The sequence below is a fragment of the Fukomys damarensis genome, unplaced genomic scaffold (genome assembly GCF_012274545.1).
Source record: "Fukomys damarensis isolate Sample0158 unplaced genomic scaffold, DMR_v1.0_HiC HiC_scaffold_23, whole genome shotgun sequence".
Taxonomy (NCBI): Eukaryota; Metazoa; Chordata; class Mammalia; order Rodentia; family Bathyergidae; genus Fukomys; species Fukomys damarensis.
In genome coordinates this window covers 21,771,612-21,799,191 of record NW_022900935.1, presented here as the reverse complement: position 1 = coordinate 21,799,191, position 27,580 = coordinate 21,771,612, and the positions used below count along the sequence as shown (strand labels likewise).

The window sequence follows — 27,580 nt, the reverse complement described above, 5'->3', positions numbered from 1 at the left end:
AGGAGGGAAGTCAGGGGCCACACTGCTGCTTTAAGCCCTTGTCCCTACCTGAGAAACAGCTGGCCTTCTGCAAAGGGTGAAGATCAGGAGCTCCTTGGTCAAATGCCTCACCTGAAGTGAGGCAGCTGCAGGGAGCCCAGTGTTGGATCTGGTTTACCTGACCACGCACAGAGAGACAAGAGGTCAAAGGGATACCAGTCCCTAAGAGGTTCCAGACCCACGGGCTGAGAAAAATGAGCAGGAAAACGTGAGAGGAGACAGCATGGGCATGGTGTGGGCCTCAGGGAAAGGGGATACCTACCCAGCCCAGCTGTGGTGTGTGGTCAGTGGGGACCCACCCCCAGCCTAGGAGGCCATGATGCCCTCCATGCAGCTTTCCGGCCTGTCTGCAGCCATGTCCTACAGGTGCAGGGGGCTGTGGTTGTTCAGCACTGTCTTGTTTGCCACTGGCTTCCACCAACATTCCATGGTGTCCACTCTGAAGGCAGAGCCGCCTCTCACAGATGTTGTGAACTTCAAGTAGAATCCGACCTTTGGAAAACTTGCCCAGAAGCTGTGTGCTCCACCCGAGCCCTGGTGCCCATCATCAGAGCTGTCAGCAACATCCATCCTGCCTGCCTGCTGATACACAGCGCATATGTCAGCTTAGCAATAGGAGACAAGAACACAGCTTTGGCCTCTGCCAGACCTGAGTTCAAGTCCTGCTTCTGCCACTGCTTAGAAAATCCTCTCACCTCTTGATAGTGCAGTCTGTCATTTGGAAAGCAGAAATGGCAGCTTTTGCTTCTCCAAGTTGTTGAGGATTAAATGAAGTGGTGTCTGTATGTCCTTGACACAGTGCCTGGCATGCGGTAAGTTGATCTGTCGCGCTGCATGAGTTATGACTGTTTCTATGACTGCTTCCTCAAGTACAGAGCGAACCCCTGGGGTGTACACCCCTCTCTAAGGGCTTTTCTAGTAGAGTGGGAAACCCAACCAGACCACCTTGTGGGCATCCTGGATCTCTCAGAGTGGCCAGCTGATGTTGAATAAGTTATGTAGCTGCTCAGCACCCCACTTTCTCCTTCTGTAATGGGGTAACAGAGATGGTAATAGTAATTATGGGTTTGTGAGAGGATTAACCAAACTGCTATCTGAAAGTACTATGGTGCTTGGCACATAGTAACTATCCAGTAAAATACTGCTATAGCTATTATTTTGAAATTGTCCCTAAAAATCATTTGATCTAAATTCCCCATTTTGCCAGTCAGGAAGCTGTAGTCTAAGGAAGCATTAACATCGCATGTGAGTGATGGAAGTCAGCCTCTCTGTCCCACCCCCCAACATCCGTATGGGAAGAAGGAAGGAAGGGGTGACTGGCCCAGAGGGTTCCTTTGTCTGAAAGACAAAATAGGGTGGCCTGGTTGAGGGTCACAACCCAAGCAGGTTGAAGATGGCATCCCTATGGGAAGGAGACCACCCTTAGGGAGCCAGAGCCTGAGCCAACATGGAGCGTGTCCTCGGGGGAGTTGGTGTGCTTTGGGCTGTGGGAAAAACACACTAAAGAATCCAGAGATGACTTACCTTTCAAACAGTTCAGGGAAAGGGATCTATTTGTATTCTACTTTCAGCATTTCTGTATGTTTGTTTCAAAATAAAATGTAAGAAGAGAGATAACAGTATGGCTCAGAAGAAAGGGGACCAGAAAACCAGGAATCGAGAACAGGATTTAAAAGGGACAGAAGCTGATGGCCTCTCCAAGCACATTCAAGAACAAGTAGAGTCAGCCAAGGCCAAGACAGGGAGTCAAAGGCATCAGACCAGGGGTATGGGTAAAAACTGAGAACCAAGATCTGTCACATACGGGTACAAGATCCCAGTGGTGAATGTAACTGTATTATATACTTAAAAAGTACCAATAAACTCAATAAGATAAAAATCAAAACAAAACAAACAAACAAACAAAGGCATCAGACCAAGGAGAACATGGGCCTGCTCACCACACAGAAGTTTGAATCTGTGCTGTGGACGTTTCATCTGTCACCATGGGTGGCATGCAGCTTGAGAACAGACAGCCCTTGCCAGTTGGGAGAGGAGTATTAGGGCATGGCAGCTGGCAGAAGACAGGCTTGGCTTAGACAGGTGTGCCCAGGCAGCAGGTGTCCAGGAGTATGTTGACAAGGACAGACCAAGCGCCAAAAGGAGCCTAGGGGAGCCAGATAGAAGCCAAGCTGCAAGCAAGGCCTTATGACCTGCTGGCTAGTGAGGCTGGCAGACTGGGGCTGGCAGGCGGCTAGCCAGGGCACTGGGCAGGCATTCCAGAGCCCAGGCCAAGGGCAGATGCGCACCTCCCAGGGGAAGGCAGTGAAGAGGGGAGACAGGGCCTGGACAGCATAGGAGAGATGCCCACAGTGTTGATATGTGCTTCCAGCAGAGGCCAGGGTGAGCCCAGGCCAGCTTGAGGGCTGGGGAGTCAGCCACCCTCTGGCATCAAGGAGGAGATGGGTTCTTGTAGACTTTTAGGATGCCAGCACATCCAGCAGCGGGGCCACCCCAAATCTTCATCTCTCCGGGGTTCTGCTCAGAAATTTCTGGGGCTATTTTCAGAAGTCACTGGCAAGCCAGGGACCAGACTGTAAGAACTGTGATCCTTTGAGGCTTATAACTTATTGGTGGTGGCACTCTGGGGACTCTGGCTCATCCACCTGATCCAGCAAGTGATGAAACCCTTCCAAAGAGGGGGACAGCCTCAAAGAGACAGCTGGATCCTTGTGTCCTCCTCCATGATCAGTGCTGAAGAATGAGGGGCCCCATAGGGCTAAAAAAGAGATGGTTGCCTAAGGGATCTGGACCAGGAGGACAAAATGTCCTCTGGGAAGCCAGCCACAGCTTGAGAAGTAGCCCCAGGGCTGGGAGGAGGCAGCAGTGGCAGGGACTTGGGCGGCCACCCTCCGCTCTCCTCACCAGTGCTGGCAGGGTCTCCACAGGGTCTGGTTGGTGCAGGAAAGAGCAGCAGTAATGTGTGGATCCCTGCACCCCATACCCTGTACCTTGCACTGGCCCAGGCTCTCTTCCTTCTGCTTCTAAGGTCTCTCTTGATGAACTCCTGAGCACAGAGGCTCTACCTGCGGCAGGAGGTAGAAGTCTGTTGTGAATATAGTGAGGTCTTATCTGGGCCCATAAGGGACTCAAGTCCTCCCTAGAGGGACCCCTAGCATGGACACTACACTGAAAGCAGCAAGCAGGACTCCCTAGCTTCCCAGGGAGTAAGCCAAGCTGTCAGGAAAAGCCTGACTCAGCCTCCCCACTTCTCCCTCATAGGATGGTGAGACTCCCAGATGGGAGCCAAGCTCTCTGCCCCTGCAGAAAGGAGTGGGTATCAGGTTCCAGCAGATCTGCAGACAGGGCTGGCATCACTTCCGTGCCCACTCTGACCTTGTACCACCAAGCAATCACTCTGCCTGTCTTAGGCTGTCTCTCCTCAAATGCAAGGGCCTACACTATTGGTTTTGATCCCAAACATTTAGCATCTGACACAGATAGCTTATTTTTTATTCAGCATATATTTATGGGGTGCCAACTATTGTAGGTGTCAGGGATATAAGAACAAACAAATGAAAAGCAAGGGACCTGGACAATCTCACAAAAGGACAAATTTGCAGGTCTCCTGCTTTCTGATTTCAAAGCTTACTACAAAGATGCAGTATTCAAAACACTGTGGTCTTGGCATAAAGAAAAAAAAAACACAGAGATTGATGGAATAGAACAGATAGCCCAGAAATAAACCCTCACATCTCTGATCAAATGATTGGCAACAACGGTGCCAAGACCATCTAATGGGGCAAGGAAGTCTTTTCGACAAATGATGTCTGTGAATATTCACATTAAAAAGACCCTTACTTTCCACATACAAAAACTGACTCAAAATTAATCAAAGATCCAATGCTAAGAGCTAAAACTGCAAGTCTTAGAGAAACATGTAGAAGAAAAACTTCATGATGTTGAATTTGGCAGTGGTTTCTTAGACCTAACATTAAAGCACAGACAACAAAAGAAAATAAATAAATTTGAACTGGGTGTGATGGTACACACCTGATCCCAGCTACTCCAGAGACTGAGAAGGATTCCAAGTTCAGGGCTACACTGGGCAACTTAGCAAGATCTTTTCACAAAATAAAAAATAAAAAGGGCTGCAGGTGTAGCTCAGTGGTGGAGCACGTGCTGAGCATGTGTGAGTTCCTGGGTTCAGTTCTCATGAATGCCAAAAAAAAAAGAAAGAAAAAAGAAGAAAAGGAAATAAATTTGGATTTTATTGAAATGTAAAACTTTCATTCATCAAGGGATACTATCAGCTGAAAAGGCAACCCAAAGAATGGGAGAAAATATTTGCGAATTGTGTCTTTGGAAAGGGATTGATATCCAGTATATATAATGAACTCCTTCAATTCAATAATAGCAAAAAGCTAAAAAAAATTGGCAAAAGATGTCAGGCATTTCTCCATACAAGATACACAAGTGGTCCTGTGAAAATATGTGCAATGTTATTAATCATTAGGGAAATATAAATCAAAATTAAGTGAGATATCACTTCACACCCTTTAGGATGGCTATTATCACATACAGAAAATAACAAGTCTTGGTAAGGATGTAGAGCAATTGGATCCCTGAGTACTGCCAGTAGGAATGTAAGTTGGGACAGCTGCTGTGGAAAACAGCAGGTGGTTCCTTAAAAGTATAAATGTAAATCAGGTATGGTGGTGCACACCTGTAATCCTAGCACTCAGGAGGCAGAGGCAGTGTATTGCTGCGAGTTCAAGGCCAACCAGGGCTACATAGTGAGTTTAAGACCAGCTTGAACTACAAAGCAAGACCCTATCTCAAAAAAGAAAGAAAGAAAAAGAAAAGAAAAACACCACAAACATAGAAATACCATAGGACCCAGCAATTCTAAGTGTGACCCAAAAGAATTGAAGTCAAGAATTTAAACAGATACTTGTACAGCTATATTCATAGCAGCGTTACTCACAATAAGCAACCCTCATATCCATCAGTGGAGAGAGATAAACACAAGGAAATCTAGTCATAGTATGGAATATTATTTGGTCTTAAAAAGGGAAGGACATTTTGACCTCGTCTACAACATGGATGAACCACGAAGGCACTGTGCCGAGGAAATAGGCCAGTCACAAAAGGACACATACTGTATGTTGTCACTTATAGGGGGTCCTACAGCAGTCAGGTTCATAGGGACAGAAAGCAGAATGGTGGCTCCCAGGGGCTCAGAGAAAAAGGGAGTAGGAAGTTAGTGTTTACTAGGTACAAAGCTTCAGTTTGGGAAGATGGAAATGTTTCTGGAGGTGATGCACAACAGTGTCATGTACTTAACACCACAGCACTGTAGACTTTTAAGTGTTGAATTTTAGAATCTATAAATTTTGTCACAATTTTAAAGAGTTTTTAAAAAGATGAAAAGTTTTGCCATCCTGAAACTTAGATTCCATGGCATAAAAAGACAATAAGCAAAGTAAATAAACATGAAGTATGTTTGGTGGCAAGTGCTAAAAATAAATAAAATAAGGCAAGGAAGGGAAATATGGAATTTGGGGGCAGGGTGTTGGCATTTGGGGCACCTTGAGGAGGTGGCACTTGTGGAAAGGCCATCAGGGAGAGGAGTAAGCCATAGCCCTGGCATGGAGAAAGAGCGAGGGGCGGATGTCACAGGCAGGGACAGAAAGGCCCATGCCGGGTGTGCTCGGCATCTGTGAAGAACAGCGGAGCCCCATGTGCCTGCAGCAGTGTGTAAAAGAGGACGGTGACGGGAGAGGTGACCTGGCTCGTACAGGGCCGTGCTAGTCACACTGAGGCCATGACTTTCCTTTTCATCAGCCTCTCTCTCGCTCCTCCCTGTCCCTCCTCCAGCTCCCTCCTCCCTGCACCACACTTGACCTCAGCCTCCAGTGACTGGGAAGGAGCCCACCCAGCTCCAACACTGGAGGAAGCAGCTCACACCTACTTCCTGCCCCTTCTTCCACCTCCAGCCGCAGCCCCATCTCCTGCCTGGTCAGAATGCTCTGAAGCTGTGTGACCCAGGGAAAGTCACTGTGCCTCTCTGGGCACCATTCCCCATCTATGGAGTAAGGACACCAATCTCTACCTCACAGGGCTATGGGAAGATCCCAGCATGCTAGAGAACATAAACTCAAGGACAAGTCTGTGGCCACTTAGGCAGTGAGGAGCTGGGCTGGCACTTGTAGGGCCCACTTGGCCTCCAGAGCCTGTGCTTTCCTACACCACCACCTGGGGTCCCCACTTTGTGCATTCTGGGGCTCTCAGCCACCTGCATGAAACCTTTGGTGAGACTCTGTCCCTGCCCCACCTGCACCCAGAGCCAGGCTGAGTGGCCCAGCAGATGCTGTGGATGAAAACGAAGATGGTGGTGGTGGTGATGCTTCTTCAGGTCCCATGGTGAGGGGTGGGTTGTACAAAAGGGAGGCATCCCATCCGTGCTCCTGTTATCTTCCCTGCTCCAGAGAACGTTCCTCCCGAAGCAGCTCTTCTCTGACCGTGAGAGCCAGAGAGTGTTTGGCGTAAGGAGCAGTCGCAGTGAGGGTTGCCTTTCCTCTGCTGCTGGTAGCTGTTTCACCTCAGGCAATGACTTTACCTCTGGGAGTCTCCATTTCCTCATCTGAAAAGGGGTGTGGCCTCACACACACACACACACACACACACACACTGGATTGTGGGAAAGCATCTGTAAGGTTGTGTACTTAGGAAGATGCACTGTACACACTTAGGGTCACGGGGTGTGGTTTGCATTCTTGCTGCTGCTCTTGCCCAGCCAGGGTGGCTCTATGGAGTTCTTCCAGTCACAAGGCAAAGGCGTGGTCAGCAACTCTTAGTGTGGAGCACCTTCTTCTCCATCTTGATCACATATGTGATGGGGAACAGAGGTCAGCCAAGGTGTGGCTTCAGACCCCTAAAAGACAGGAAGTCCTGTGGCTCTGGGTCCAACACTTTGAGGTCTGGTGTGGTTCACAGATCCTCAGATCAAGACCTGGGAGGTGCTGGAGAGGACAGAGCCTGACAAAGACAGGCCAGGAAATGCTGTTCCCAGCCAGTGAAAAGCCTTTCCATGCAGGTAAGAAATGTCTCCACTTAGTTTGAGGGCCCATCCGCAGGGGCAACAGCTCCCCAGGATAATCCTAGTGTGTGAGCTCTGGAAGCTTAGGGTAGAAGCCAGTGGATGGGCTAAGTCAGCCCCAGCGCTGAGTGGTCAGACATTCACCACAAAGGGTTCGTGCTGGGCTACTTGAAAATTTAAAGCTTGCCTAGTGCAACATCCCAGCTCAACAGAGAAGTCTTGTTTTATGTCTTTCAAATGTGGATAGCCAAGTATTTCTATTCTTTAACCTGGCTCTTCTTCTGAGCCTATTACCCACATTGCACCTCTGCCATCCTGATACAAATCTAATACCTAGGGTAACTTCGTGGAGGCTTTTATAGGCCCTACATATTTTTACCTCGGCTGTCATCCTCTTATACCACTGATTTCTATTTCCAAAGTGTGACAGTGATACAAGCTTGTATCCCATGGGTCATGTGTTCTGTGGAGAACCGAAGGGAAATCTTCAGCACTATATTCATTGCCGTAGTTTGGATGCTAAAGTGTTCCTCCTTCTGAATTGGCAGTACCGTTGTCATCTGGAATTTGTTCCTCACCCTGTCCCCCAGCCCTTACCCCAGCCTCCGCCTCCTGGGATGAGCTGCAGTGTCTGATCTGCCAGGGGTGGTTATCCGTGCTGGGAGGGGCTTGATCACAGCTGTCCTCGCTCTTCGGGGACAGTGCCTTGCATCCAGTGGGTGTTTGTGGACTGTTCACAGCTGTTTCTCAGCATATTTGTGTCTCAACGTATATGCCTTGCCGGGCAGCTGGTCTCAGTCAGCATCTTCATAGCCACTGGCCCCTGGGCATTTATTAAGCACCTAGTGTGTACACACATTACTAGCCGCTGCTGCAGATGGCCCTCTTCCATCCATCAGCTTTCCCTTTGGCTGCTGCCCCACCCAGCCTCAGAGAGAGCTTCCCGTCACAGCTACATGGTGTCCATCTCCGACTGCACACCTCCCTGTCCCCTACTGCCTGTAAGTCACAGAAGAGCTGCGGAGCCCAGTGGGTGCTGAGGCTTCTCTAAACCAGCGTTGGGTGACCTGCCAGCATCAGTCCCTGCTGTTTGTAGCAACCCAGGGCTGCCATATAGGATTGTGCCAATGCATGTACAATATAATTCCCGTAATAGGTGCCCACCGCAGAGTAAGCACTCTACAAATTAGAACTGTTTCCTTTTCTGTATTCACTTCTGACCCTGTTGCCTTTCCTGGTGCTTTTTGCTGAGCAAAATGTGTTTTTGTTGGTGGGAACAGAGAAGAAAAGCAGTATCATATGGAAAGGTCTCGGCAGGAAGCAGGTAGCAGGTGCCCGTGACTGTGAGGTCAGATGTGGTGGAGGCATCAGCCCTCCAAGCTCTGACCTCTGTGTGGTACCGGACGCTGGCTGCTGACTCCCAGCCGGGCAGAAGTCAGGGTCCGGTCACTTCTGACCCTGGTCCTGTGTTCTGTCTGGGGCACAGAGCATGAGTGACAGAGATGTATGTCCCATGGGGTAGGGTACACTTGTACATGGTCAGAGCAGAGGATGCCTGAGGCTCCTTGCTTGGTTCAGAGGTGCAAGGGACCTTCTGAGCAGGAATGTCCCCTTGCAATAATATTCTAATTGTTTTTAGGTTCGTAGAACTCTTGTGCGTGTGTAGTTTAGTTCACACAGACACCTACTCTGAAAAACAGAGTCGCTGTGGTTGAGGGGAACCTCAGAAGCCACCTACCCCACTCAGCCACCCTTCACCCTTCCAGATCTGGACGGTTAGAAGTGACTGTTCTAGAACCCTGAAGGCCCAGGCTGCTGAAAGCTGTCACAGCTCCACACTATATCCACCATGACAGGGGGAGCCTGCTTCTCTTTGGCAGTGTCTCCGTTCTCTGAGCTCCTGCCTGCTGCCTGCTTCTTCAACCTCACCTGGGAGCACACAGAGCATCCGCTGCTTTCTGTTCACCCAAGCTGCCTTCAGCCCAGGCTTGGGGCATGGGCTTGGTGGTTCCTAGACATTTACATTTAGTCACTAGGAAGCCACTCTGTGGCATGGCCCACTGTGGGACCCAGTTCTGTGCTTCCTCCAGGCTGGTTGTCGGAGCCCTAAGCTGCCCCTCTCTTCCCAGCAGCTGGAAGTGGATGTTTTCCTAGTGTGTCAGTCAGCTTTGGGACATTGTGACAAAATAGATGGGAACATCAATGTAGAGGAGGAAAGGTTTATTTCTGCTCATTTCCAGAGGTTCTGGTCCATGGTCAGCTGGTTCCATGTGGGCCCGTGGTGAGACAGCATCACAGCAGAAGGGTGCGGCAGAGCAAAGTTCCTCACCTCGCAGTAGCCGGGGAGCAGAGAGAGAAAAGAAGAACCAGGGACACGATGTGGTCCCCAAGGTCACAGCCTTCAACTAGGCCCCACCTCCTACATCTTCATCCCCTCCCACTAATGCCACTGAATTATGAATCCATCCATGGAAGAATCCACTGATGAAGTTAGAGCCCTTGAGATCCAATCACCTTCCAAAAGCCCCACCTCTGAATATATATGAACATCCTAGATCCGAATCATTACTCTGAGTGTGAAAAATACTAACAAATGGCGGTAGCAAACCTGCAAAGTGGACAAGACCTGCCTTGGTGGCAGGTCTTCTGGAGGGTATAAAAGAGCACATCTGGGGCCTGTTCACCCCTCTTGTCTCTGTTGGCAGTTGCTGGACTCTGGGATCTGTTCTCTTGTCTCCTGCCCTCAGCCTGCCCCTTAGCCTCCCCTCATCTACACAGCCCAGTGTAAAGCCCTTTCTCTCAAGAAAGCCACCGAGACCCTCCCATAGGGTCCTCGTACCATTTCTCTTTGTTTTATGACTTTAAGGTACCTTAGTCTCCCGTGGAGACAAGGTCAGAGTTCAGTAGCGTTAGATTTCAGGCCCTGGCCCAGCCCCAGGCTCAGACCAGGCCTGCATAAGAGTTGAGGGAATACTCCGACCCCTACTCCCAGCTCTGTGGCTGCATAGAGCAGACTGCCAGTGGGCTCTGTGCCTGCGCTTGTCTGACTTACGGCCATGGAACTCCTGCACGGCACAGCAGGCCTGGTCTGGGCACCACATTTAATGTCTCCCATCCCAGCTCTTGTGACGTGATATAAATTCTCCAGAACCTTGACAAAAGGAGAATCTGAGATGTGCCCAGAACCCACTGTGAACTTCCCCCATTGCCCACAGCTTAGCCTCTCTGGTTCATTTTTCACCCAGGAATGTGTTTCCTACTTTTGGCAGTTGAATATGTTTAGTAAATACACATCTCAGTGGGCTGGGCCACCTGGCACCTGCCCCTCTCCCCACAGACATCCCTTCCTTTTGAAGTGTCACTGGGGATCCTCCTGTCACTATTGACAAGCAGACCAGCTCTCTGTGGCTGGGCCACTCAGAGCACAGAGGCCCCTGGGATGTGAACTTTAACATCACTTCCCCGGACAAAAGCTGCGCGTGGAAGTGGGTCTCCAAAAGACAGTGTATGCATTTCTAATCCTATCTATCTCTCACTTGGCTTGATTATACCCAAGCTCCATGCCCCTGAAAGGGAGGGGCATATTTAGCAACAAGATCATAATAAAATCAGAAATTGGCAGCCTTTAAAATATCCAAAATTTGGAGAAGTCATGAATGTTTTATGATTAAATATTAACAATAAAAGGAGAAGTCAATAATAGAAATGCAGAACAGCCTCACAGACTCTCTTAGGAGGGTAACTTGGAGGCCACTGAGTTCATCCCCTCATTTAAGAGGAAATGCATCTTAATGGAGAGAAAAGTCATGGGCTTGAAGGTCAGACATACCTTTATCAATTAGTTTATGACCTTGGGAAAATCAGTTTGAACCAGAAGCTTAACTTCACACTGGCTGTAACTCTCTTTGTATTTTAAATTATTTTTTAAAGTGGAATTGTACAGCAGTTAAGCACTTGAACTTCGTAGCAGGTTAACCTGGGTTTGGGTCTGGTCCCACTAATTAAATAGCTGTGTGACCACAGGAGGTTATTTAATCACTCTGTGATTCTTTTCTCTTGTGTAAATGGAATAAGTAGAGCCCTGTCTCATAGGGCTGCCATGTGATTTAAATGAGGTGATGCACGAAAGCATTTAAAGCAGTGCTTGGCACCTGACAATAAGAGCTAAAAAATAATTTGCTAATGCAGTACTTGTATTTTTAGGTTTTTTTTTTTTTAGTCGGGTTTGTGGTTTTCTTCAAAAACCTGAAAGATGTGACAACCTCATGCTATACCTGGAGTATACCAGGTGTAAGCCCTGACCCTTCAGAGTGGGAACATACCTACCTTCCAGCTCATCACAGGGCAAGCTGCTCCCCCTCCACACCGCCCTGGGGCCCTGGGCCTCCATTTGGTCTTAGGAATAAGCATAGCGTATTTCATGCAGTGCATATTCCGTGTTACAGGTTTTGTAGGAGTGAACAAGCCAGCCTACCTAAGCCCCTCCATCCTGCACTGAGCAGGCCATGTTGTGAGCACACAACAGTCATGAACTCTCTCCTCCTGCTAGAGGCCCCCAGCCTGGTCATCCCTCTGTTGCGGGGTGGGTAGGAGGGACAGGGCTAGTGACAGGGAGCTCACGACCTCACAGAGCAGCTTTGTTGCTGAGTTTTTGTCCTTTTCAGAGCCCAGCAACTTCACCCATCACCTTCCCTGAAATGCTGTTCCAGTCCCCCAGAGCCCCTCCCCAGGAAGCTGGAGCAGAGGGACAGGCCACCTCCTTTGGGGGCTTTGTACAAAGCTCCTGTCAACCCTCTGAAAGCTGTGGATCTTAGAAATGCTCCCAAAGAGACAAGAGCCACAACCTGGGATGTCCAGAGCTCGTTGTTCAGGCAGAGGCTCACTGTCATCAGCCTCGGACAGAAGATGCCTCCAACTTCTCTTGCCTGCTTCACGCTTCCTCACTGCCTGACAGCTTTAGGCAGAGCGCTCAGCTTCTGCTTCTCTCTCCATTCTGATTACATGCAGATGATAGAACCTCCTGTTCACAAGGCCATTAGAGAAGCTTTTTTCCTTCATTTGAGTCTATGAGCCTTGGGAGGGAAGACACAGAGCCATCCAGGAAGAGTCAGCAGCTCCACACCCCTCCCAAGCACCCCATGGTCTCCTGACTCCAGGCAAGGTAGAAAGCTGCTTCCAGGTGGGGCTCTGGGACTCATGGTGCTGCAGTCACAGGGCAGGAGGCCCAAGCTCCATCCCTGCAATGGGGAGACCCTGCTACATAGCCCTGGGTAATCCTACCTCTGAGCCTCCCATCTCAAGGTCCCCCCAGGCCTCTGCAGCAAAGACATTGAAAACCCACAGAATCAGCCCTTTAAGAACAAAGCCAGACTAGCAAACATTGCTGGCTTCTCAGGACCACAGAAGACAGGCAAGAGGGGAAGCTGCTCCTTGTCCTGGGAGCCACAAAACAACCATACCAGGCCTGTCAATGGCAGGCTGTCTTAAAGCTATAGAACAAGCAGGGGAAAGTCACTTGTCTCATGGGAGAAAAGGGCAACCAGCCTGTGACTCAGGCCTCCAAAAGGCAGCCTTATGTGGAGCATCAGGGAGTAGTCAACAAGCCTGAGAAGCGGGCTGTATCCCCAGAGGCCCCATCATGCTTGTCTGTTTCCCTGCCCTGGACTTTTCTATAGCATTTCTCTGCAGATGTCAACATCTGAGCCTTGCAGCCAGCCTCAGCTGGCCCTTTAGGAAGGGCTGCGTGGAGACTGATGCCATCCTTGCTTGTCTGGGAATCTCAGAGAGGGAAGGTCTTGGTCAGCACCATCAGAAAACGTTTGTGCAGCCTGCCCACACAAGGACAAGGTACTGAGTGGAATGACTGCTGATGGTTGAAACCACTGTTTCACTTGAACCTTTTGGGCCTTGGCATCTTTGGTATATTGGTAAGCTTTCTGTTACCATGACAAAAATACCTTGAGGTGATCAACTTACGGAAGAAGAGTTTATTTTGGCTCACAGTTTCAGAGGTTTTAGTCCATGGCCATGTGGCCCTGTTGCCTGTTGTGAGATAGCACATCATGGCAGGGCCATATGGTAGAGGAAGCTGCTTACCTCATGGCAGCCGGGAGCGAAGAGAGAGGAAGAGATGAGTTTCCAACGCCCCCTCAGGGGCCTGTCCCTGTGAGCTAATTTCCTCCCACCCACACGGCCCCACCTCCTACAGGCTCTGTCACTTCCTGACAGTGCCACAGGATAGTGACCAAGCCTTCAACACCTAGGCCTTTAGGCAACATTCAAGACCCATCTGTAGCAGTAAAATGGAGGCAAAGGTGAAAGGATTGATGAAGGATGAATGATGTCAAGTATGTGTGGTGTTAGCGACATCTAAGGGTAACGAAGATTGATGACCTCCCGGGAAGGTGAGGTGACTTGCCCGTAGTCGCCTACCAAGTCCCAACAGAACCCAGAACTCAGACCCAAATATCCTGCTGATCTCTCTTCTGCAAGCAGTGTGCATCTCAGAAAGCAGGAGGTGTCAGCTGTACGTACCTCCTGGAGGAGTCCACAACATCGGATTCAACTTATGCTCAGGGACTAGTGGAATGGAAATGTCAAGGCTGAGAGTCTGCCTGACACTAGCAGGCCAGAGGCTCCTCGCTTTGTCTTTCTGAGCGCAGTTAATGAGAAGCTATTGAGCATTTGCAGGATAGCCGGTACCATTCAAGACTCTGGGGATATATCAGCAGTTGCAGTAGATGTGGTTTCACCCCTGCAGGGGGCATAGAGACTGCACTTGTGGGAAGGCCGTTACAGTCCACACATCTTGACAAAGGCACTGGATGAGAAGTGGTGAGACCCCCAGATGCAGAGGAGTGAGTGGGACAGGTATCCTCAAGAAAGGCACCTTTGGGCAGAGCCCTGAGGAGCAGAAGAGCTCGTCAGACTAGACCACTCCCCAGGGTCTGGGGACGGAGCCACACGAGGCCAGAAGCCGGGGACACAGAGGGTCTGGGTGCCAGCTAGCGTGACCACAAGAGAGTACAGCAGGGCATGGGAGACAGTGAGGGTGGGTGAAGAGTGAGCTGGAGAGGCAGGCTGGGCCAGAGCCTTCTTAGTGGAAGAGTGGGGCTTGTGGGAGATGCACTGAATAGGCCCTGTAGCGGGGGCAATGGCAGAATCAGGGCATTTGGAGAAGCCTCTTGATGACTGTTTTATGGAGAGAGGATGATGGCCTAAGCTCAAGGTGCAGAGATGGACATCCTGGGGCATATACCAGATGGAGTGCTGATGGTTAGAATGGACTGGGTGTGAAGAGGGAGGGAAACTGCCACCAAGGATGAAGCCCATGCTGCTGGTGTGGCCAACCGTGTACATGAGAGGTGGACCCAGCTGTAGGTAGAGGAACTTTGAACCTGTGGCAGAGCAGCACATTATGGTAGAGGAAGCTGCTCACCTCATGGCATCCAGAAAGCAGAGAGAGGGGCAGTGGTTGCTCAAAAGAGGAATTACCAAGCACAACGTGAAGGGCAGTGGTTGTTCAGCAAAGCAATCAGAGCTGGAGAGAATAGGGGAGGCATCAGCACCCCAGGCATGAAGGGGGAAGTGCCCTAGGGAGGGGAGGTGTGAGCAAGAACAGGGGACACCAGCATGGGCAAGGCAGGCTGTGAAGGGAAGCAAGCACAGGGAGACACAGCAGAGCATGGCTGAGGGCCCTGGGGAAGCGTCAGGGTTGGTTGTGACTGAGAGCCTTGACTGCGGGTTGAGGATGGAAGGTGCCAGGAGTTGAGTTGGCAGCTAATGGGGTGAGGCCTCTGTGCTGGCAGGAGGGGCAGGATCCTGAGAAGGAAGAGGGCTCATCCTCAAGCCAGAGGAGGGTCCAGCGCACACACACACACACACACACACACACACACACACGGAGATAGCTGGTCCAGGCTGGACCCTTCGGAAACCACAAAGCTGGCCAGACCATGGTCCTATCTGTGGAGGAGCAGAGAAGTCACAGGCTCCCACCATGCAACCAGGGCAGCCTCTTTGAAGTCCCAGATCCCCTTGGCCATCCTCAGGCATTCTATGACCTTCAACTCTGCTGGCCTGCCCTTCTCTAAACTCTCTCCCCTGGGCTTCTAAACCACACTTCTCTGCTGGCTCCCTGCTGCTCTGGCCTTTCTGTGTCTGGGGCCAGTCTGGAGCACCATGTTTTCTGCCCTCATACACCCTCTGAGCCTCCCAGGCACCCTCCTCCTCCAGCTTCTCATTCTCTCGTATGGTCACCTTCCTCTGCACAAGCTCTTCCACATGTCCGATCTCCAGCCATGTGCTAGACATCTCTTCCTGTCCATTTCAACAGCCTCTCACACTCAGCAGTGAAAAACTAGGGTCCCCATCACTTCCTTCCTGTGAATGGTTCCACTTGAGCAAGCCGAGTTGAAAACTTTGGATCTTTGTCTCTGCCTGAATGTGAGCCCTGCCCATCTAGATGGCCGGCAAGGCCTGCAAAGTTCATGTCCAGCAGGCCTCTTGAGTTGCTTCCCTAGGACAAACGCTTAGACTTCTCCAAACCATTCCTATGGCACCAAGAAAGCATCGTCTCTTTGAGACTTTGTGTTAGATGACGCTAAGCAGGTCTGTACTCTTAACGTGGCATTCCAGGCTGATGGTGATCCAGCCTGCCCTGCCTGTCTGACCTCGTCTCCTCTCAGCTATCACACTCCAGGCCTTTTAGTGACCCTGCCGTTATTCCTGAGGCCTTTGCTAGGAGTCCTCCCTTCTCCCTCTCTCCGTCCTCCCCAACCGGTTAGTCCGGGTGGTCCCCTGTGTTTCCCAACAGACTCCACACCTTCTGTGGCACGTGGTGGCTGTGGAGCTGTGGGGAGCAGGAGCGGGAAGGGGAAGCTGGTGCTGAAGGATAGCACTGTGCTTGGTAGTTGGAGGGGCAAGTGTCATGAACCCACTGTGCAGGGCCAAGTGAAGACTGGTGTCAGGTGGAGCCTCCAGGGAAAGCCAAGTTCACTGTGTCTTCCCCTAGCTTGGCTGGGAAAAGGAGCCCCATCTCAACCTGCTTCTCCTAAAGACTGGGTCTCAGGGCACAGAGGGAGACAGGAGTCAAAATCTGGTAAAGGCAGCTGATTTTTTTTTTGTGACCAAGAGGCCTCCCGCATGAAAGTGAACTTCTGTCACTTAGGAGGCACCCAGCGTTTGGCCAGAGGGTGCACCTGGGAGCAAAAGGGAGTCATCTCTCCCCATAGCCCTCCCGAGGCCCACAGTTCCCTCTCTTGTGCAAGATGGTGCTTGCCCAGGAGCAGGTGAAAAGTTGACCTCCCAACCTGAGCACTGGCTGAGCGGGGCGGTCAGTGTCGGTGGAGGTGAAGAAGGGACCCCTCTGAGAGGTCCGTTGGCCAATGCTGAGGTGTCCGAAAAGCAAGGTCTATATGCACTAGTGGACAGCGATTCAAGTGTGAGGTGTGCATGTGGGGAAGGCTGTACGGGAGTGCCTGAGTGTGAGCAGGGGGTGTACGTTCGAGGGTGAGGGGTTGTGATGCAGGCGTGAGAGACCACGTGAGCAAGAGTGTGGGTCATGAGTGAGTGTGCAGGGGGTACGGTCTGTGACTGGGGTGTGAGGGTAAGATGGTATGAGAGTATATGTGTGAACACGTCTCCGAATGTGAGGGTGTGTGATTGTAGAGTGAGTGTGAGCAGGGGTGGAGGTGATCCCTCCAGTGCTGCCTATGCCCCCACCCCACCACCCCTCTTTCAAGCCCGTCTTTGTGACAACCTACAGACTAAGATGAAGGCCCCGTGGAGCAGAATGGAGTCCTGGTGGCCATCTCCTCCAGGCCACCCTCCTACCCCTCTCCAGGGTGCTGGATGAGGGAGCGCGTGGGGCTCCTGGATTCCAGACAGAGAACTATGGTCCCTAGCAGTTCCTCACCGAGGATCAGGCGGCTTCCCGACATACTGTCCTTGGCCCTAGTGAGAGTTAATGGGCTGGAGCCAGGCAGGCAGGTTCGGATCAGGTTCTGTACCTTTCTGGCTGTGGGATCTTGGGTGAGTGTCACCCCTCTCTGCGTCTTAAGGCCTCAAAGGCTTCACTGTGAAGGGATTGTGATTTAGCAAGTGATGTGCCCCTCACAGGGTGAGCAGTTAGTAACTGGCCGCTGCGAGAGCTGCTGCTACCATAATTTTATAGCGTTTTCCTAAATTGTGACTCTGGTGGCCTGTGGTGGCTGTTCCTTGTGACAGAGCAATTCCTGAGGCTGGTTGAGGAAAGGCGGTCTGGGAACCTGTGGTCTCGCTTCCCCTCACAGGCAGCTCCAGTGCCTGGGGCGCTGGGGAGGAAGGAAGGTGCAGCCCCACCTGTCCATATGAGTGGCAGGAGTGCAGGGGTCCGCAGTGGGTCCCCAGGACAACTGGCTCTCTGCCGGCCCCAGGGTCCGCTGTTCCGCATCTACCCTGGCTTGAAGCAGCTAGGAAGAGCGTGTATCTTCTGAGGTGGGAACCTACCTCTTCTCCTCCCTTTTTTTCCTTTACATGACGCCTGTTGCTCATAGGTACAAATCAAACGAAGAGTATGTATATGTGCGAGGCCGCGGCCGAGGGAAATATGTTTGTGAGGAGTGTGGAATTCGCTGCAAGAAGCCCAGCATGCTGAAGAAACACATCCGCACCCACACTGACGTCCGGCCCTATGTGTGCAAGCACTGTCACTTTGCTTTTAAAACCAAAGGTAAGAGACAGTCAGCTGGGGCACAGCACTGCCCCGTCAGCTGCAGGGAGTGCTCCATCGGGAGCCCAGCACAGACCTCTCTGCCTGGGCCTGGAGCACCTCTCTTCCTGGGTTCTCACCCCACTTGGTGCCATGGCAGAGCAGCCAGTTCCAGGCTGGGTGGAGTCACACATGGCCGCCCCAGCTGGTGCTCTTGCAGCCCACACACAACGCCTCCCCCACCTGCGCCTGCCTCTCCCGGTCCCTGTCAGGCTGCATCTTGCCCACAGCTCCTGGTTTCTCTCTGTCTCATCACCCTTCCTTTTGCATGTCTTCTTAGCCCCTAATCCGCCGATCTGACAACCTCCAAACATCCACACTGGTCACTGCCACTCTCGCTTTCGGAAACCCATTCCACTCTGAGCCACTCAGCACACGTGCATGCTCCTGTCCCATGCCAGAGTTCCCTCCTGCTCCACCTCTCCTCACCACTCCACCAAGCCCCTGCAGGACTCCCGCCCCTGGCCGTGCCCCACACCGGGGTCAGGGCAGGTGCTGGCATTTGCCTGTGCGAGGAAGGACTGGCTCTCGGTGGCGTGTGTCCCAGAGAGCTGTGATCGGTGATGGGGTAGCCCGGTGCAGCCCTAGGCAGGATGTGGCTGGTTGCCTGAGTCAGGCCCACGGGATCCTCAGATGGAGCTGTTCCCCTGCAGGCGCTTCTCACAGCTTCCTTCCCATGTGTGGGAGCCGAGCAGAGCAGGGGCCTTGGAAGAAGGCCAAGGCTCTCTGCACCTTGGCCATCAGCCTCTTGTACTTTGCAGGTTCCTGAGGCAGGGTTTGATGCAGGGATCTTGCCTGCTGTGAGCAAGCTGAGGGCCTCCATGGTGGTCCCAGAGGAGCCACATGATTTCTTTGGGGACGAAACTCAAGAGAAGACTTTGGCTTTGCACTTATCATTTCTCCTGTTGGTAAAGCTGCTCCCAGCAAAGGAGACTGGGCAGCCACTGTGGAGAGGAGCCCAGCAGAGCCCTCCAGCCCCCTTCCTTTCTCAATCCTCTCGCCTTGGACCTTCTGTTCTTTCTGGGGTAGGTCGGGGCTAGTTTATCGCATTCCCTGGCTAGGTGGCCTCCTCTCTGGCCATGTCTCTGTTTCTCGGCTCCTGACCCTATCGTCTGGCTCCTGCCTTTTTCAGCCTTCTCTCCATCATCTTGAACCGAGCTCCAGTTTTACCACTGAGGTTTCATTTCCTTTCCCTATCCTCTGCTCTCTTAAGGTCTCAGAGACAGTGTCCTAAAGGGTGCCCAGATTGGACAGAGATGCTTGGAGCCCCCACACTGCTACATGGCGCATCGAGGGCATCCGTCCCTGGTGACCCGCTGTGCCCAGGGCAGCTCGGCTCTAGTCCCCTGTAGTCCTTCTTCCTCTGGCCTTAGGCTTCCAGTTGGGGTTCTGTGGAAGAAAAGGATGGCAAAACTAGGTGATAATTTCAGTAACACTCTGCAACCCTCAAGTAGAAACTTCTTGTCCCTTCTTGTCCCCGACCCTTTGAAGGTGAATAAAATGGGTCCTAGAAACCAGAAGTGACTGTGCCTCCTGCAGCTCTTGCCACAGGGCACCACACCCTCATCCTCTTCACTGTGACTGGACCTTCCCTCCTCTGGTGGGTCACAGGTGCCCCTTACCCAGCATGCATCCAGGGGACACTGTCCCATCCTCAAAGAGGCTCCTGGGCCTGGGCTATGCACAGCACACCTGCATCCAGCACACAGTCCCCAGGGAGCCAGCACCCCTGCCCCTGGGACAGGATAATCCATTCTCATTGAGTGTCCAGCCAGGCAGCACCCCCCCAGGGGCTTTACTCAATTCCTGTGCCCTGAAAATTCTGCCAAATCTGAGAGATGTGTGAGGCCTTCGTGAGACCCCCCAGTTCCCAGAGGATGCCTTCACTGGAAGCCATGCCCAGCCTGAGAGTGCCTTCCGGGTCTCTCTGAGCTACCACAGAGTCTGGGAGAGTCCGGAGTGCAGAATCTGAGCAGAGGGCCTGCAGACCCTTGGTATTTGCATGGATGTAGAGTATCCCCTGAGAGAGGATGGTATGTGCTTCCCCCAGCCTGGCCTTTCCTCTCCCCAGTGGTGAGGAGTATGTGAAGCTCTTCCTCCTTCATGCCTTCCTGGCCAAAGCTAGAGAGAAACTGAGCTGGTGGAATCGCAACTCTTTATGTGGCACAGAGGAGGTGCGTTGGGGGTGTGGGGTGGCAGGTGGATGTAGAGAGCAGCACCCCTGGGGAAGAGAGGGGAAGGAACTGAAGCTCTTGGCTCTCCCTGTCTCTGGGGTGCCACTCTCTGATAACACAGGCCACCCCCTCTCCAGGGCTGTCTGGCCACCTCCCCTCTCTCCGCCTCAGCCTGGAGTTCTGGCCCACATCAGGCAGCCTGAGGGATAAGCCGGGCCTGGCAGTCCTCTCGGGGGCCCCAGCCACCACTGCCTGGCTGCACCTGTGCCTGTGAGCTCTTCCTGTCTGTGTCTGTCTGCCTGTCTGTGTCTTGTCTCTGTGTTAGACGTCAAGGTGGCAGCTCACGCCTCTGGGAGCCACCTGAGGAAAGTCTCAGTGGGTGGGGGAGCCAGGAGAGATCAGAGCCTGCAGGCTGGCCCTGTGGAGGTTGGGGGTCTTGTTTCCTCTTCTGAGACGACTCCGAGGCCAGCAGGGTGGCCATGCCATATTCAGGCCCTCGTGCCGATCGCCTCAGGGGACAGAGATGGCAGCTGTGGGCTCACCTCCGTCTATCAGGCCAACTGGTTGGGTCAGGGCAGTGGGTCAAAGCTGCAGGAAGCAGACGGAGTCACTGCCTGTTGGTCCTAGTGGTGTCTCATCCCTTTGCCGGATACCTTCCACTTTATCCACTGGTCTTTTCTCCACTTCAGGGCTGCCAAGGCTTTGGGTGGGGGCTGAGTTGACAGTGAGAAGCTGTGGACTCTGCTCCTCGATAGAGCTCTCCAAGATGAGGGCTGCCCCTCCACAGAGAAATGGCATCCAGACTGTGCCTGCGGCAGTTTGAACCCTTTCCCAGGTCACAGCCAGGCCCAGAGAGGGGCAGTCACAGAGGGAAGCGAGAGGACACTCGGGATTGCTCATCCCATGTCTGCCCCTGTGACCTGCAAAGTCACCTCAGACTCACTCCCCGTCCCTGCAACCCCAGGGCAAGGTGGCAGAGGAGAAGCAGGCCTTTGGGGTTGGGGCTCCCTGGCCTTCTCAGAGTCCTCGAGACCCAGACTGAAAGATGAAAAGATTTCATCATGAGCATGTCTATCCTCCATACCCAGCACGGTGTGTGGCAGAGTCCACGGGTGCCCAACACAGTGATTGTCACAGGTGGGGGTGGGTGGGGATCTGCTCTGTGCCTGCCACACACTGCTGCCCCATGTGCTATGACAGAATCCAAGCCCAACAGGCTCCCAAACCATCCTGGTTCCACTTTCCCTCCGCGGGGAGCAAACAAGGCCTGAGAATCCTGAGAGTACGGTCTGGTCGGGGCTCTGCACAGCTAGCATTGCGACTCTAGGCCACTTGGCCCGCTGTATTGGTTCCCAGGAGCCCAGCCAGCACCCAGGACAGCCAGTGATTTTGTCTACCAGTCTTGTGAGCATTTGGACCCAGAGCTAGAGCGACAGCAGCGGATGAGTCTCGGGCTGGTGGGAAGGGAGTTACATGGTCTGCGAGGCTCCTCCCAGCACTCTGCTTCTGTGATGGCACGTCCCCACAGGGCTGCTATGGGCTCACTGTGTGCTCAGCTTCCAATGACCTAAACTTAGCAGGGAAAGCATACGTGACCAACGATGTGGTCACCAGGATAAGCAGCGTCCGTGGCCTCCGCGGCCTCAGGTACTCCAAGGACAGTTCATTGCGGAACTTCAGGATTCTCGTTGTCCCTGATCCATGGAAGACCCTCGCTGCTGCTTCCCACCTCCTGGTTGCCCGACTCAGGCTTTGCCTGCTCACAACAGTGAAGGTGGAGGTCTGCAACTTTGGCTTGGGACCTTGGGGGACTGTCTGTCCATGAGGTGACTCTGGCTTTGCTCCCGCTATGGCCAAGGCAAGGATAGCCAGGATTTTGTCCATTCACAGGAGGAAAACCCAAGCTGGGAAGGACAGAGTCATGGACCAGGAGCAGGAGGAACAGGAAAGGAGATGATTCCTCTCCTTTTCTGCTGCCCTTAGTTCACACACCTCAGGAAATCCCAGCTCAACAGACCCCCTTCAACCTCTCCGCAAGACCCCAAATTCTCAGAATGATGAAGCAGCACGCTTTGGTCCGTCCCCAGGCCTTCTTCCCGCTCACTCGTCTACCCCTCTCTCCTCCCACTGTGCTCTCATAAGTTTCCTATTCATTTTTCTCCCACTGGTTTTCTCCTCCTCCGTTTGTCCTTTCCTTCTTCCATCCTTCTCCCAGCTTCCCAGTCCTCTATCCGTCACTCTGGCCTCCCATGTAGCCATCTGTGTATACAACCCTTCACCCGCAAACTCCACTTTCTTCCAGCTCACCGCCTTCCCATCTCCTCACTGACCCACTTCTCCTGTGCATCCTTCCATTTATTTTCTTCCTCTACTCAAGTCCGTCTGCATTTCTGCTCACCCAGTGTCCCAGGTATCAGTCTATTCCCATTCTTTCTCTCCGTATTCCCTCTCCCTGTTTATCCGTCTACCATTCTTCCTATACTTCTATACTTCTCTTCAAGGACCCTTATTTACCTCTTTCCATTTATTCAAACTGATTAATGAAATTCATGAGACAGCACTTGACTCAGGCAACTTATGACTTTCTGTGTGATAAGCCAGATGGAGACATAATAATCCTCAGAGCAAATTTGGGAGTGGATATTGAGTCCAAAGGAGCATCCTAAGGCATCTGGCCTCTGTTTGCCCAGGGCAGGCTGAAGGCACTCAGCCTCTCCTTTTGGAACACTACTGTCCGCAGAGCTCTGTGGCATGTGAAGTTCTGTGCATGTAGTGAAATTGAAGTTGTTGCCTCCTTGGCCCTAATCTCACAGAGCTACAGCCGCTGCTGCCCAGCCTGTGTGCTGGATCTAACTTGGGACAGAGTCAGGCACTCCTGAGGGCTTCATAGGCATAGGACAGGGCAGAGCCTTGCCTGACTTCCCCAAACCACCTGGTGCTGTGGCCATACTTCCTGTTGGCCTGGGGAAACTGAGGCCAAGAAAGAGAACTACTCTAAAACTAGGCCTGGACTCCAGTCCTGAAGCTCCAGGGTCCCTAGCCAGTAGACTCCCCTACTCCCTCCTCACACCTTCTGTCCTTTATCCATTCCCAAGAGTAACTTTGCCCTGGTTCTTCTTCCCAGACCCTAAGGCTCTGCCCTGTGGGCTCCCTAGAGGTGTCTTCAGCAAGAGGGGTATGCTCAGTCCCACCGCCATGCTGGTCAGTGGGAGCCCCCATGTCATCCTACCTTTTGAGATAGCCAAGAATCCTGTCTGAGGCATGTCCTCAGCTTGGGGCCTGACTTAAATCACAAACAGGAAGAACCAATTATATTTGAACAGTCTTTAATTTCTCTTTTGTTTGTTTTGTAACCAGCATCTCACGTCCTCATTATACCCTCAGCCTTCCACAGCCCCATACCTCCCTACTCTAGCTCCACTGCACACCTTGGCCTGAGTGCTGGGTCAGAGGGATGCTCGTCCCTGCCCAGCCCCTGCATCTGGCAGGGCCTCAACTGCTCTAAGAAGCCACGGACCACCAGCCACGTGCTGCCTCCAAGTGCCCCGGGCCTTCCCTGGCCCCTGCCCTGCAGCAGAGCCTGAGTCTGCTCTCGTTCTTTCCAGGGAATCTGACTAAGCACATGAAGTCGAAAGCCCACAGCAAAAAGTGCCAAGAGACAGGGGTGCTGGAGGAGCTGGAAGCCGAAGAAGGTAAGGAACTATCACCTGCTCCTTCCCCCTTCACCCCTCCTCCCCATTTTCCCTAACCATCACCCTTTCCTTCTGCCCTCCTCTTTGCTGCTCCTCTCCCTCCTTCCCACGCCCTCCCTCCAACCACTGGGAGACGAAGTGAAGTCGTGGAACGACGCACTGTCTGTGCGTGCTCTGCAGCCACAGCTGCTGTTGGAGGAGACAGCTCCACCTGTGCAGGTGGGGCGTGGGCACCTGTGGGTGCTCCATGAATGTTTACTGAATAAATGAGCATATGAGTAATTACAGACAACTCTGAGCACCCACTATGTGTCAGGCACGTTCTCAGTCCATGCCCTGACTACCAACAGACCCTCCCCTTGACTGAGGGTACCGACTAAAAGCTCCATTCCCACACATGCCGGTTCTGCCATGAGTCTAACGCATGGGCCCTTGGAGGCAGGAGAGTTTCATGAAAGCCAAAGCCAGATCCAAGAGCCCTGGGCCTCCCAGCCCCATCCCACCCTGCACCCCAGCCATGGTCCTCCAGCATCAAGAGGCATATTAGAGCATGTGTCTCGGCAGACAGGGGAAGAGGTAAAGGTAGTGGGTCAGCTGGCAACACCCGGGCAGGAGGCCAGAGGGGCTTTGGCAGGGGGACAGAGATGGACGGTCAGTCTCTCCTGCCGGGACAAACCTTTGGCCACAGATCCCCTGAAATCAGATCAAGACTTATGGAGTATGCGGTCTTGCAAAGAGTTAAATCACTTTCCCTTTTAGGTGGAATAAATCACCTTCATGAAACAGAATGCAGTGAACTTGGGGTTGTTTCTCCCCACATTAAATGCAGGGTTCCCACACTTGTCAAGAATGTGCACCAGGCCATTTAAGGACCTTATACCATAAGTCCTCATAACAGGTGGTAGAAACTTGTGTCACCCCATTTCAAGTTGAGGAAAGAAAAGCTCAGACAGGTAAAGACAGTGGCCCATGGTCACACAAACACTGGTCCGTGCCACCCCACCACCAGCAGGCCAGGGAACAGGGAGGAGGGGGAGGCTGAGCCCAACTCAGAACTTCTACCTCCAGTGGCTTCTGCCTGCTGCGCCCCCTCCCCAGCCTCATTTTCTCAGCAGGTTGCACGAGGGTACCCATACCCACTTCTGTGAGGATGAAATCTACAGTCCAGCTCTGTTGTGGGTTGGGAGCTGGGTACCCGCACAGACACCAGTGACTCAGGAAAGCCTGCCTTGTAGAGGAGGAGGCAGGCAATGGACAAAAGAGCAGACACCATACTGGGAAGCAAAAACTTAAAGACCAAGTGAGGAGCTGGGATGTGTGAGTGAAGAGTGGTAGTCCACTCTTAGGATAGAGTGAGCAGAGGACCCAGGGGAAGCCAGGGACCGACGGGCCAGGTGGTGTCTGGGAAGTCTTCCCCAGAGGGTCCAACAGCTGCCTATCCCTGTGGGCCACAGCCCCTGGCCACATGTTAGAGTGAGCAGAGGACCCAGGGGAAGCCAGGGACCGACGGGCCAGGTGGTGTCTGGGAAGTCTCTTCCCCAGAGGGTCCAACAGCTGCCTATCCCTGTGGGCCACAGCCCCTGGCCACATCGTTGGAGCCCACTGACTCCGGAGGTCAGAGAGAGCCAGGGCTCAGAATGTTAAGGGGCAAGCTTGGCCGTGACCACCAGGACTGAGGTTGTGTGCAGGGACCGTAACATTAAGTGAAACAAATCAGATACACAAGTTTAAATAGCGCATGAGTTCTCTTATGAGAAATCCGAATTATAAATAAATAGCCATATACGAGAGTGATAATAGGAAGTAGGGAGTAGATCTTTCCCATGGGAGGGACATCGCGAGATGGAGAGGGGAGGGAAAAGAGAAGAGGGTGAAAAAAGGAATTCAGGTGCACTAGGTCCATGTACCAACTCCACGCAAAGAATGTAAATTATGTACTGTAAACATGTACTAAAAAATATTTTAAAATGAAGTGACGGGATTCCAGGTACCTTCTGTGGTAGGACCCACGGTTCTTGCTGTGGTATAGAGGGAAGAGGAGGGGAGCAGAGATGCTGCCAAGGTCTATAGCCCAAGACACTGGAAGGATGGAGTTGCCACTTCCTGTGATGAGGCAGACTCAGGGCAGGGCCTCGGGAGTTTGTGTGTGCAAGACAAGAAGTGACAATGTGGCACCAGGACTCCCGGGGCCAAGCCGCAGCCCTGCCCCCGCGGAGATGAGATTGAGCGTCATCGCCACCGTGTGGCACATCTCAGCAATGGCACCCAGCGATGCCCTGCACTTTTGAGGGTGTGTGATCCTTGCTCTGCCAGGTCCCAGGCCCCAGAGCTGGCAGCAGGTGGGGCTTATTGAGCACTGGCCTTGATCCCAGCCCTATGAGGGCATCGGGAAGGGCTGACCAGGCATAGGCATCCCTTAGCGGCCTGCAGAAACCGCCATATGGAGGACCTGGAGAGCCACACAGCAGGTGTGGGGCCCAACTTTTCCCTACCAGTACCACAACCTTCTGACCTTCCGGGCCCTGCCTGTGAGATGGGAGAAGAGCAGTTGGAGCTGATAATAGCAGAGGCTACTGGGCACTTCCAACCCTCACAAAGCTTCATGAGGTGCCTTTTCTTACTACTGTCCCATTTTATAGATGAGGAAATGAACATGGAGCAAGTTAGCCAGTGTCACCGAGTGAGGTGATGGTAGAGCTAGGATTGAAAACCAGGCCACTTTTTGATTTTTCATGAGCAAAAATCATTTTTAAACTAATAGTGTAATAATGCAAGTGTTGTGAACCTTGGTTCTGACTCAGCCAGGAGCTTGCTGGATGATCTTGGGTACACCTTTGCCTTCTCTGTGCCCGAATTTCACCCTATGTGAGTGAGGGGCAGGGCTACATGAACTCCTGGGCTTCGGTAGGCACCTACCAATGTCCTCAAAAAGGGAAGTAAACGCCTGGGGTCAGAGTGCAAAGTGTGGCCCGCCTTCCCATCCTTCCTCCCATCCCAATCCCCCACTCCCTTAAGTCTCTCATCATCATGCTTTCAGCTGCCAGGAGACCTACCCTCGGCTTTGTGCCCTTCCCAGACCCGGCTCCACCCCGCAGTTGTTCACCTACATCCTTCTGAAAGTCCACTTTGGTCCACACTGGCCACCGTACTTCCATACGTTGGGTCATTCGGAAGCAGTGATGCTGGGCTTTCTGGCCCCAAGGCAGCTGGGCATGGTGGAGATCCAAAGTCCCTGGGACCCTGAGATAGCTGCTGGGCTGGGCTTTGCTGGTCAGCAGTGGATGTACTGCTGGGATAAGCAGGCAAGAGAGCTGGCTGAGGGTGGCCTACCTGTCACCAGCCCTCACTCTGCAGGCCAGAAACAGGAGCTCACAAGAATCTAGTGATAGGCCAGCAGGTCCGTTAGGAGCCTTCCAGGTAGACCACACAGGGGCAGAGCTCTCCGCAGCATCCAGAGTGCTGCACATTTCAGAAAGATTTTGAACTAGACTCTTGGAGGTGACCCAGCTGGTCGAATCTGCCCCACAAGAAGCCATACCAGGAAGCTGGCATTTCAGAGCTGCTCTCCCTGGCTCAGAGCTGCATGAGCTTTGAAAGGGCAGCAGCTCTTCAGGGCAAAGGGAAGAGCCTGGCCCCACAGCCTGAGGCCAGCTCAGCCAGGCCAACCACAGAGGCCAGAGTCTGATGCTATTGTGGCAGCTGGCAGCAGCCTGGTCACAGTGGCAGATGTAAGTTTAGAATGACCACAACTCTGTCTGCTGGACAAGCCTCCATACTCTGTTCCATAATAACAGAGCTGTCACCCTTAATGGATTCATAGTGACTGTAATTATTTAGGCTCCTG

The 27,580-nt window shown here is 52.5% G+C and overlaps 1 protein-coding gene across 3 annotated transcripts in view; it reads left to right on the top strand.

Annotated features, from left to right (window-relative positions):
- Positions 1-27,580, top strand: part of Hivep3 (HIVEP zinc finger 3) — a 328,172-nt gene that overhangs the window by 294,009 nt on the left and 6,583 nt on the right. For all 3 annotated transcript variants that reach the window (XM_033767605.1, XM_010633909.2, XM_033767604.1), the window contains exons 6-7: positions 17,656-17,831; positions 23,650-23,736. In XM_033767605.1, the coding sequence (XP_033623496.1) occupies positions 17,656-17,831; positions 23,650-23,736 (263 nt within the window). The remainder of the gene's footprint in view (positions 1-17,655; positions 17,832-23,649; positions 23,737-27,580) is intronic.